Genomic DNA, 12,794 nt, shown 5'->3' with positions numbered 1-12,794 from the left:
TTAACCCTTTGCACTCGAGCGGCGCCGATACGGCCGATTTGAAGCGTCAACTCGAGCGGCGCTGCTACGGCGCCCGGAAGGTTTGATGCGTTCAGTCGAAATGCGCTGCTACGGCGCTACGGTGTTTTGTAACTCGATCTGTTTATTTACGATGTGCGATAAGATGTTTCTATCTGAAGTGGACTACACTTGTCGAGCAATTGAGAGGATCATATCGCCAGCATCGTGAGCAATCGTCGACGTCGCATACCGTTGAAACCTGACTAAATGGGAAGCTTCACATAGTAGTGAAAGGGTCAAAAAGGGACTGCAAGATTTGCTCTGACCGTAACACGCCTGGCGGTAGACGGGAAGTAAACCTAGGATGCATCTTGGGCATTGTTTTACGAAATATCACACGAAAACTAATTACAGAGTGTAATATTTACCAAATTTTGTTGTATTCAATATAAAAATAAATGAATTGGTGAGATTTTATTATTTGTATACGTTTGTTTGAGTATAAATGATTTTAAAGTACCTGTAAAATGCTTCCCTAATTTAGCCGTCTCGAGTTGTTGGCTCGCGCGAGCGAAAAAGGCCTCGAGTGCAAAGGGTTAAAATATGACACTATTTCTTAATATCTATCATTTGTGTTACATGAAGCAAGCGAAAAAATGCATATGTTCGTAATGATTTGTTTGTTCAGATGTCCTTCGTCGCGCCAGGGTTGTCCGTGGAGCTGGCAGTTCAAAGTTTTCCGCCGGGCCGTTTCGTTCCATCGTCGCGAGATGGCGGTAGCCGTAAGTCAGACGTTGTTGTCGCGCGCCGCAACGCTTCCGCGGCGGTCTCGGCGGGCGGTCCTCGTAGTACCGATACGCGCGCGCGTCACGCTCGTCTCGTCGTGGTGCCGTTCTCGCGTCTCTTCCTCCTTGCGGATCGTCGCGCCGTCGTCGTCGCCGCCGCAGCGTCGCAGGTAAAATCGCGAGAAAAGCGCGAAGGGGCGATGGAACGCGCGCCGCAGCCCAACGACTGCACGAGCCCGCGCACGCGTGCACGCGCGCCGTACGTTGCGAACGGCAGCAACTCGCGCGACAATTCTTGACACTTCCGCAAAATGGGAGTCTCCTCGCGGTGCCGCTCGCCCTCCGATTACGCGCCGTGATCCATCTCCCATCTTTCCCACCTTCTACATCTCCTTTTCTCGCCGCTCGTCGGCCATCTTCTTCACATTCCTCGCCTTCCTCCGTCGATTTCGCCGTATCCGTCATCGTTATTTTTCGCGGCCACAACGCGGCCGCCGCGCGCAGTGCGAAACTTTCGAACGCGCGCGTTCGCGCCCACGATTCGTCGCGCGTCGTCGCGCGCGGCACATTCGAAGCACCTTCGCCCCGCGACGATGGACGAGTCCGGGGTCGACATGGGCTTCGACCTGACGGCCGCACTGACCACCGACCTCACCCACCATCCCGCCGCCCTCGGCGATTACGACGACTTCGAGCAGACCCTGTCTCTCCTGTCGTCCTCCACCAAGGATTTGATGTACTACGAGCTGAAGAGCCGTGCTCCTGACACTGCCAGGTATATGTGGCGGGTGATGACATTCGAAAATATTTCATTAATGAGAGACACTGATATCGCGCGCGATAATCCAGCGTATCTCGCGCCTAATTGACGTCGTCGTCACGGCGTGAGCGGCCAAAGTTAATGTTGCCAATGGCTGAATGTGATATCGAGTTCGAGCGATTAATGTTAATTCTGACGTTGCGCGAGCCGGAGAGATAATGCGATTAACGCGGGAAGGAAATATAAATTTTAATTGGGAAAATATTACTTGTAGCGCATTAATCACAATTATCGGACGTGAATTTTATTTACGACAATTATGCGGGGATATATATTATATACATATCTCTCGCGATGTCGATGTGCAAACAAAAGACAGCGAATAACAGTTCGGGACGCGTTGGAATACAGAGGCGCGAAAGACACTTTTATTTGGAGTACGATATCGGTGTACGAGCGATTACAAAGAAGCGTAAGATACACAAGGAAATCCATTGTATTGTTATGCGTTTACGAAAACTTGAACTTTTCGAGCACTGATTTCTTTTCTCCCTCTCTCTCTCTTAGAATTATAGAGTTAACTAAAGAAGCCTCTATACATGGTCACTTTCAATAATTAATAACTCGAAATTTTGCATGTTGTTTACAAAATGGTATAGGATTTTTTTATGTACTTCAATCCGTTTTACGCCCTCACGAAGTTTGTCCCCGTAGTTCTAAGACACCCTGCATATAGGGTTACACCATAGGGTAACACCTAATAGAAAGAGAGGAAAAAAAGAAAAAGAGGTAAATCATTTAAGATTATTAAGTAAACAGAAAGTTTATTTAATCTAATTCACTATAAATTAATAAATTTTCAACGGATAAAAGCGATTTAGCTCTCGTTACACGGACGGATCCGAAAGTGTTCCTTTTCCATGATTAGTATCAAATGTAATCATGAGTAAACATGAATCGTTATCAACCTGTGACCGCTGTGGCTCATAGCTACATAATTCGACAGTATAGATTATTCCAAAGAAGCGTGCTATTTGTCACTTTATGTTATAATTAAGAGTAAACGTTACGATAAAGATTAGATTAGTGTTACACGTTTTATGTTTAAACATCACGTTATCTTGTGTGTTCGAAATATTCTGCACGCTCATCGAGTCTTTATTGACAATATGTTCACAGGTGTGTACACTTTTTCGTGGACGGCCTGTATTTCTTGTCTGTCGAATCTATACAGCGGTCATTATCGTGTTTATGTACAATTAGATAAAACATTTGACAACTTTGAGGCGACCATTAGGTTTCGAGAAAAAATATATTGTAAAATCATATAATATATTGAAACAAATAAGATTAGATAAATCTGCGCGATAGTAAAACGCGGAATTGGATCACATTAAAGTAAACACGGCCGAGTGTTAATTAAAGTCGAAAAAACCGTTATATGATGTTACGCGTAGGTATATAATAAAATCGATGTAATCAGAGGGCTTTATTCGGCGGACATGATTTTTCGATCGTTGTAATGTTGAATGGCGATAAGATTGGGCTCATACGCACGTGGCGTACAGGATCCATGTGGCTTCCGTAACGAGGAGATTAAGATCAGCTCACGCACGAGCGATGGTAATGCTGATTGTCCCGTGTAGAAATTTATTACGTGATGCGGGACGGTGATAGATTTTTAAATTTGACTGGGTCTACGTCCGGCATAATATTCGAAACATCAAGGAAAATATTTGAACGTGATAGGGCTGGTCGAAGAAGAATGGCGATTTTGAAGCGCGTACGTTCGCTCTCGGCGCGAGCGCAATAGTTATCTAATCGTGCTTACAAATACAGGATGTACAAAAATAGTTTCAACAACGGGGAATACTCTTTGCGAGGAAATTCGTGCAGAGAGCATTCTTCGTCGTGGGAATTTGATCGGTAGTTTAATTATTTGGATCTTGCCCGGAATCCTTGTTTGGATGTTTGAAACGATCGGCGATATTTGGGTTGCTTGCTGTTATTATTTAACGGTGGGTGGTATGTTTGCCCTTATTTCTGATCTTGGGTAACTGTTCTTTGAAGAGTGAAATGCGAGGAGGCGAACCGTTCGGTAAACGCAAGCCGAGGAGACCGACGATGGAGGACATTTGATGCGCTCGGTGCGCAATAAACTTCAGCGCGAATCAATACAGATTACCTGCGAAGCAAACGATACCGATATATGTGTACGATTTGCACGTTTGTTACAAAGGAAAGCTATCAGTCCATTTATAGACTCTTAATCTCATTTTTATTTTACAAAGAACTCGCTTGAAATTGATCGTAACGAACTTTCCGGGGTACAAATGAAAAATGCAAGGACCGGATGAATTCGCTCTTTTACAAAAAAAAAGGATAGATTTTTCACCGTTCAATATTCGCTGGATGTAGCGGTCCATCGGTTGATGCGTGAACCACACGTCTCCGCATACCGTACGGTGAAAAAAATGGCAGAGCTTCCAGCTCCAATTTTGACTGCGAAATTGAATCAAATCTAATCAAACTCGCCCCGCACGTGTCCGGTTTCTATAAGAATCGAAACGTGTCGCGCATGCGACCGCTGAGTAGAGTGGCGCATCTTCGTCATTCTTCGAGCACAAAATCAAGAGAACCGTTTGCGATAAGATATAAAAAGAGGAAAGAGAATTTCGAAACGGCTCGAATCATTATTTATCCTCGTTTCGACGCAGCGTATGAAAGAGAGGCAAGTCGTTATATTCATGAATCTATTAACGAGACGACGTGCTCGCTCATTCGTCCTCTCGCTCGGAGTGAATCGTGAGCAATGGCAGCGCCAAACGATCGTGATTGGCACGCGATCTCGCAGGAAAACACGCGCTCGACTCCGCTTTGATTAACAGCGTTTAACTGTGCATCTTGGATACTTGCGTTAGGGTCGGGTACCAGCGACCCGCGAGTCTCCGGCTTCACGAAGCGAGGCTGAAACACGCGAATATCAATTTTCACACAGCCCCTGAGAGTTTCCTTGATAGAGAGAGAGAGAGAGAGACAGAGGGAATGCGCTCGAATTGCGCCCGAAAGTTCTTGCGCCTAATCAGCCTCGTTCCGCGGACGTTAATTGATTCCTACAGGAAAGGCAACGCGAGCCTAAGCTGAAATCTCATTTAGACGTAAGAAGGATGCAACGGCGAGTTGGTGAACGCGTTAAGGAACATCCAGATCCTTGGAACTTTTCCCTTAAGTACATTACTTCCTTCGCATGCTGTTCTTTACGAATCGCGCGAGTTATTTATTTTCAAACGTTGTTGATTCCGCGCGAACGGCTTTTTGCTTTTTTAATGCTCATGTGTTGTATATTTCTACGTGTATAATTGATACAATTACAAAAACAGTGGTATTATAAATTTGATTATATAATTTCCAACCGTCATGTATGACTTTGGTAATCGCCGATACTACTTAATTGTAAAGGAATGCATCGACTGGAAATTTACTGTTAAGCGGTATCACGTCGCTTATAACATTGATCGTACGCAATGATTTCACGATACGTGACCGGCACGGCGTACTGATAGTCTTCGGATAATGCGTTAATGAATTGGCCACACATGCAACACACGTGCGAGCAAATAATAACGATTTCCGTCCAAAATATTGCCGAGGTGGCGGATAATCGTTATCAATAATCGAGCGGGAATTAGCGAGATGCAGCATTTAATTTACCGGGGCATTGTCAACGTGGGTGATACATTGTGATGCATCGCGAGGTCGATGACCCGGTAAACGTTTTATCGCTCAGAAAAATGTAATAGAATGGATGTATGTACGTAAAAAAGCAGAAAGAAAAAGATCGCGTTGCGAATACACACATTCGTAGGAGAGTTAAAGTGATGTAGGAGAATTGGAGATAGCGGTGATAGCGGGGGAAGAGAGAGAAAGAGAGAGGAGGACGGTGTTGGAGGGGTCAATAATAAGTCGTTCCGAGAATCATCATCTTCGAATTTCGCACACGTCATCCCGCGAAACCTTTAGATAGGATTGACCTTCAGTTGTATTGCGTTCACGTCTGTGTTGAGGAAGGTAGGGGTTCGGAGGGATCAACGATCTACTCGATAGAGGCAATCAGCGGAAGTAGAAGACGAAGTGCTACTTCATAAATACCGTCGACGGACGATCTTTTCTTTTGTCTTCGTTCGTTCGCGAAACTTCGCGCGGAGATCGATCTGTATTCGCGACGTCTTGTAGCACTTGTCGTATATACTTTATTCGCATCCAGCGGACCGTGTCTACTAATGTTTTTGCGACATCGTGTTTTAAATTTCCAATGCTATTAGGTTTTTCTTCAAAACTGTTGTTTTTATTCTCGAAAGTTTTGTTTTGTTTTCACGGGAACCGCCCATCGTTTAATTACCGCAAGATGCTTTGCTTTTGCCTATTATTTTAAGGATATATCATCCATATCTCAAAATAATGAAAATATGAAAAAATTACAAATTGATCTGCATTACAAAAACCACAAGTTTGACAGTAATTCAGAACTTACCAAAAGTTATTCCACTTTAAAAAGGTTGTAAAATTAAATGAGTTTGATTGAAAAGAATTTGATGAAACTTGTACTTCAAATTTATTATTTAAATAGAGTGAATAAATGTATGTATAAGAACGTAATTTTTGCTTGATAAATACTAAACTTATAAGTCTCTTGATGTGTGCGCTATTGAAAATACGGCACTAATGGACAATATATCCTTAACGCATCTTGACGCATTAAAACGATCATAACGTATCATAATGGTTGACCGTCAGTCAGATTAATTTCGCTAGTATAATAGATTCCGAACTGAACTGTAGTGCTTTTACCTATACAATGAAACAATTGCAGCGATATGGCAAGGTATAATCAAGATACGCCACGTGTACGTTCGCGAGGTTAAATAACTTTATATAGGAAGGTAGTTTATCCGAATGTGATTGATCATTAGGTATTATTACTATAATAGTCAAGACCTGTGCAAACCTTGAGAAGCGTTTCACGATCTGAGAATGCAAGCGTTACGAATCGTATCAATTTTAAATCCAAATAGCGAGATTGTCAATATACGCACGGCGAACTACTATGTCCGAAGAACACACATTTTAACGCACATTGAATTCTTGCGAAAGCTTTTAAAGACTTTCGTTTGAATTTTATTTAGATTGAAAAGTTTGAGTTTTTACCCCACTAAGAAAAAAGAGATTTTAATTTTCATTCATTTTAAAGATCTCGGTTTTTGTTCAAGTTCTTCCTAGACTTACGAGCCTGGGGAAATACCGGACGCTCCGTGAAAGATTCAGCCGTTTAAAGCAGCGCGTTTTTAGTCGCTCGCGGAAAAATTACGATGTCCGGGATCTCTCCTCGGTTTTAAAGCCGAAGACCGGGACGCGAGTCGCTCGACGCATTTTCCGCGCACAGCGATCGCAGTTTTCTGCGCGCATAATTTTCGAGTCAAATTAACTGGCACTTAACCGGAACTTGGCGCTGCGATTTCCACCGTTTTCGAGAGTGCTTCACACACCGCGTGTACATTTGGTTGCAAAACGCTTTAAATACAATAAAGTTGGGAGCGCAGCAAACTGTCACAATTGAGAGTCATACTACCGACGAGCTTGCCGAAGTGACAATATAGGATGCGAAAATAAATTTGTCCAAGATAACATGACAACATGCTAATATATTTGCGAATATATTGGGTTATATAACCATGGAAATATTTCGGTATTCGAAGAAGTCGAATATTTTTTTTTAGGAAAAAATTAAAGTAAAAACCGGGATAAAAACGGCATCTCGGATCAGAAATTACCTCATCATTTTAGTTTTCATTTTTACTTTTTCCCGAAAAAGAAAAAAACAGTTTATTATTTTTCTATACTAATATTGGTATCGAAAAATAGTTAAAACCTTATATTATTCTATTATTCGCGCGAATATTATTATTCGCATAATATTTATTATTCGCACTAATATTGCAACGTTTAAACCCAGGATATCTCGAATGTATTATCACGTTGTCACGTTATCTTGAACAAATTTATTTTCACACTTTGTACTGTCACTTAGGCAAACCCATCAGTGACAGTCAATCGTGATAGCTTGCTGCGTTTCCAACTTTATTGTACACGGAAAAAAAATTAGCTCCCAGGTAAAAATTAGCTGTCCATATAATACAACTGAAATTTAATTAGCAGACCTATTTTTATCTGTGCGAGGTAAAAACTAGGTATAGAGAAAAAAAATGAGATAAATTAACTAAATTTCAGTTGTATTATATGAATAGTTAATTTTTTTCCGCATAAACGTTTTGCAGTCAAGTGCACAATAAAAGCTTGTGTTTCTTGCGGAGAGTTGCAACGTCATGCATAGGATGTTCCAAATATAGATTTCCCCCTTATTCGAGATTAGTTTTTTTATCTTTTCCCTTTTCCTTTTTGTCTCCGTGTTTGTTGATAGTTTGCGTTTCTTATTATGCTCTTTGGTCCAGCCCCGGTCCGTGGCACCGTTCGATAAAGAATCGTCACAACCATTATCTGAAGTCGCAAGATATGACGTTTGTAATCGCGATACCTCTCTTATCGACGCGCAACGCGCGATAAAAAGTAGGCAACCGTTAACTTTTGACCCGAAGACCAGCGTAGTTTTTTTACTTGTCAAGGACACATCGAGTCGTTGCTCATGTAAGTTCCATACCTCACAAGGGCACGAAATATTTCGCTCCCGCATTCTTAATTTTTTGTTCTCCCCTTAATTCTTTTCTGAATCTTTTTCCCGACCTTCGATTCTCTTCCATCAAGTACAAATTATTCGGATAAATTGCGGCGGTAGGCTGGGATTAATTGTAGAATTGTTTGTAGGTTTAATTGAATGCGTAGGATTTGGCAATTTCCTGGAATCATTCCTGATAATATCGGTATGATTGACAATATCAAACATCACTTGAATTTATTGTGCGAATTGTTGTTTTCATTCTTTCGCTGTTTAATTCCACGTCATAGACGGTCGGACGCGATGAGTATTATATGTACGGATATCATGCGTCATCGAAGCGCGTTAACGATTTCGGTACGCGCGATGATTCGTTGTAGAAACACGTTCCATTTTCATCGCGAGTGTTCGCGTTTCTTTCTTCCGCCACTGAGCTTTCCAAGCTTCAACGATTTATAACGCGCGTTTTCTTTTTCCGAAGATAATGCGAGCAATAATCGCTGTGGGAGAAGTGATATTGTGAAAATTATAAATAATAATGTTAACAACGCATATGCGTGTATATTAAAGGCGAGATTAATAACAACAGTACACAGTATAGAAGCGTATTCCGCAATAAGAGGGAACGTTTCATTAATCTCCCCGTAACTTGACCGCAATGAGGTAACATCTTTAACAACATAATTCCCCACAGCAAGACGGCTCAGCGGTCGAGCTGCAAATTGGTTAAATCGTAATGAGTTTTCCCGGACTTTTGCGATCGTGTTCCCTCGCCTCACTGTGTCCCGTAACAAGTCATAATCACTCCTCTCTCGCACAATGGAAGAACGAGCTACTCAGTGGAATCTCTCTCTCTCTCTCTCTTCCTTTCTCTCGTGTTTTCAGCGTTGCGACGCGAGACGTATAATATACCCGGTGGGCGACATTGTCCGCCCCTTTCTGCACGACTTTGTCGAACCGACAAAAGTCTGCAAGCTCGCGAGACAATGTCGACGATACCGATAGAGCCTTCTCTTTCGTTCTCTCTCTCTCTCTTCCCCTCGCGGCAGATGGATAACAGCGGTTGTCGCGGATCCGGTGTGAACCGGCTCGATACTCGCATTAGCCGGTGCAATGACTGGAAATTCCGATAAGTGCGCTCGCCGCCACCGCGGCGCTCGCGAAAACGCGATACCGGATTTCTCAGTCACGACGAATCGCTTCTTTCATTCTATTTTCCCTTCCTTCTTATTGCGCCGTCGATGCCTACTTTTGTTTTTCGCCGTTTGCCCGCGCACGTGTATACGCTCTCTCGGCGGCAGCTGCTTCGTCGTTACGTAACGCGTCTTCGGACGGACGAGCTGCGCCACTGTGATGCGAGACGTATCGCGCACCTGTGTGTGCACAGCCACATCGTGATCGCGAATTTCGTTCGTGGGATTCGGTTTAAACCCGAGTGAATTGACGCGTGACTAACGCAAAATAGATAGACGTGACGACATCGCGGGAGTAACGGGTGATAAATCTAAAAATTCTAGAAAAAGGAATTCATTTTAGATAGGATCGATTGTGCAACAATGTCGTTAAAATGCTAACCGGAGCTCAAGTTTTTCTTTCACCGCGGTACATTCACGGTTACGATCCGGACGGACGGTGCATCGTTAATCAGAGTTAGTCAAGCGAGACACGCGCATAATGATAAATTTGAGCTCGACACGCGTGCGAATGCAAGTCGGCATCTGTTACCGCATCGGGAGGAAGGTGACGCATTTTTCATCCGCCGTCGAAGAAGGGAAGAGGATAAGCGGCGGACGCGCGCCGGTGATTCCCCCGATAGCAGGCGCGAATACAGATATGAATATTGGAGTTGCGCCACTTTATTACTATTTTTCCTCGCGTGAGCTATCATGCCCGTTCCCAGTAGGAGACTAGCTTCAATCCCAAGAGATCAAATAAATGTTTCAATTAGGTGAAGGAATTAAATATCGATAAATTTCAATTTACTCATCCTCCCGCTGTCCTGTGTTCAGCGTGAATAGATGCTTTTCATGTTCACCGTTGTTTTTTGCTCCAACGGAAAAATAAAATTTTACAATATTTTTATTGCAAGAAGAGCAACACACGTTTACTTTTCGTAAATTCCTCCCCATTTATTTCGGATCTGCTCGAGCATATTTTGAAAGTAACCAAGGACCGCAATAGGTCGTATTATTTTTCTGAGAGCAGAGTGTGCGTGTGTCGCGGAAGTAATAGTTACGGCCAGCCCGGACAGAAATATCTCTCAGCGACCGTGATTTTATACGCCAACTCGATCTCTCCCAAACACCTCGATTACTTTCAATGAACGTCGTGCAGGATCAACGATCGCAAAGCGTGCTTTGGGAAAATCCCGCGTTCGCGCACGTGTTACAGCGAGCGTCATCGCGACGAGGATATCGAATCGGATTGAAAATAAATGCGTGCGCGCGAAGAGAGAGAGAGAGAGGGAGAGAGAAGGCGTCCGTCCGGCGGAGGAGGAGAGCGAGAAGGATCCGCGTTTAGATCCGCGTCGTTCGCCGTTACCTGGCGCTTGGTCGTCGTCGTCGACGACGACGACAACGACGCTGCTCCGGTTTTAGTAGCGTCGCGACGCCCCGGGCCGGCCGATCTCGCGCGCGCGCGTTAAGTGTGACGTGATGCAAGGCGGCGCGTCCGAGGCCGCGCGACAGATCGTCGAGTTCGAGGAGCTGGTCTCGCGGTTGGACCGGATAAACGACGTCGTGCTGCGACCATCGACGACGACGGCTACGTCGACGTCGGTGCCGCCGCCGCCGCCGCCGGCACGGGCGTCGCAGCTCGCTGCGACGTCTCTGCCTTACGGCCGTCTCGCCGATTCGAATCGCTCGCCCACGGCCGACGGCCAGCAGCGACAACGGGTGCGCGTGCACATCGGCATCGACGAGGATCTGCGGATGATCCTCGAGATGGACCCGTCGATCGTCGATCGGACACCCGCCCCGGTTGCCTCGCCCGACAACTACGTAACGCAACCGCTGCGCGCCACGCGACCGCAAGGCTGGTACTGCACCGATCGGCTTAACTCCTCGGTGTCTCACGGTTGTTGTCATAGACCTATGGAATAGACTGAGCACTCCCATGGAAGCCGGCGTTAATAAGACAGTGGTGCTTTCTTTGTCTGATTTGTGGGGAGAAAGAAAAAGGAGAAGCGACACATGCTTACAAGTATTATGAACTAATAACTATACACACACACACACACACACGCACGCACACACACACACACACACTGGTGTATTATTTATATGCCTTCTCAGACAATCAAATACATATTATTCTTCTCTTTTCTTCATTATGTCCATTCTTTCCCTTACTGCATCGTTCCCTTCTGCAGTATTGTGTGACAGAGAAAGCATCATCACTGTTAACATATCTCTGTCCTTTGATCTTGGCTTCAGCTCTCCAATGACAATGCTCAGTTTACTATATGTCTGTGGGTTGTTGCGTTTGTCGCTACTTTTTAATCTGGCCATCCTCGCTTGGTCATTTCTGCCTTGGACTGCTATTAGTTTTTGTCTGTATAATTCTGAAGAAATATGTGTATGTAATATATGCTGTGCGTATTGCGATGGTTGTACGACACTTACAACCATTTGTTCCCTTTTGTCACCCTCGTGGTTTTAGGTGATGTAATTTCGACTGTTTATTAGGGATTTTGTCCTAACAAACCTGCAAATGCGATCTCAGAGTGATCGTTTGACTAATATTTTGCAGAAACTAAGAAATAGCAGCTATTTTGACGCTTACACGTCGCGTGAATCAGACTGCGTTTTCGTGCATCGACGACCACGTGGTCGAAGAGTGACGTGAATTTTAGTCGACGATGCGTCCTCATCACGTGTCTCGTCATTTCTCGTTATTTATTTTAATGAGAATTTCCCGCGTCTCTAATTATTTTTCACATTTTTTCGGCTCCCGGAATTTTAATATCCGCTAATGGCAAAATTTTTCAAGAGATCGTTAGCCAACACGTTCGTATACGTATGTAGTATCAAATCTAAAATATAAAATTCCTCCCCCTCTCTTTCCGCGTCGTGAGTTGTTATGAAAACATCGCGACTAAATTTCCTCGTGAAAAATACGAGTTTAATTTATAGACGGGATTTGTTATTCCTAGTTTACGAGGAAAATAATCCGTCGGAGTACTTTGTGAACGCATCCCCGACATAAATCATTCGTTCAATCCGTTCGGTCAGTTTATCGGCCGCGTTTACGCCGCCGTTATTCTCCGGTTTATAATCCATCGGCAATCGCGTATTGACTCCCGCGCGCGCTCTGCTTTCACGACGAGCCAGTCTTCCTGCTCGCGCGCTGCACTTGATCGTCGCGCGTACGTCGTCTACGTCGGTCGTAAACACTACGTCCAAATTTAAACGTCCTTGCCGCAACTCACTGAACGCGAATCACTCGTCCGTCTGACCCGTCGTCTTGTCTCGAGCGTGCCACCGGCCGATGCAACCGTCAAGATCGTTGCGTCTGTTTCTAG

At 44.3% G+C, this 12,794-nt stretch overlaps 1 protein-coding gene across 5 annotated transcripts in view; it reads left to right on the top strand.

Annotated features, from left to right (window-relative positions):
- Positions 1-12,794, top strand: part of LOC106741335 (transcription factor EC) — a 105,349-nt gene that overhangs the window by 31,737 nt on the left and 60,818 nt on the right. For 2 of the 5 annotated variants that reach the window (XM_014613191.1, XM_014613190.1), the window contains exon 1: positions 10,827-11,309. In XM_014613191.1, coding sequence (XP_014468677.1) covers positions 10,927-11,309 — 383 coding nt within the window. In that variant the 5' untranslated portion in view covers positions 10,827-10,926. Of the gene's footprint in view, positions 1-688; positions 1,561-10,826; positions 11,474-12,794 lie in introns of those variants that run through there. The other 3 variants (XM_014613195.1, XM_014613193.1, XM_014613192.1) reach the window with 2 other exon arrangements.

Source organism: Dinoponera quadriceps, unplaced genomic scaffold (genome assembly GCF_001313825.1).
Source record: "Dinoponera quadriceps isolate SergipeBrazil2010 unplaced genomic scaffold, ASM131382v1 scaffold405, whole genome shotgun sequence".
Classification (NCBI taxonomy): domain Eukaryota; kingdom Metazoa; phylum Arthropoda; class Insecta; order Hymenoptera; family Formicidae; genus Dinoponera; species Dinoponera quadriceps.
This window is presented reverse-complemented; position numbering and strand designations above follow the sequence as displayed.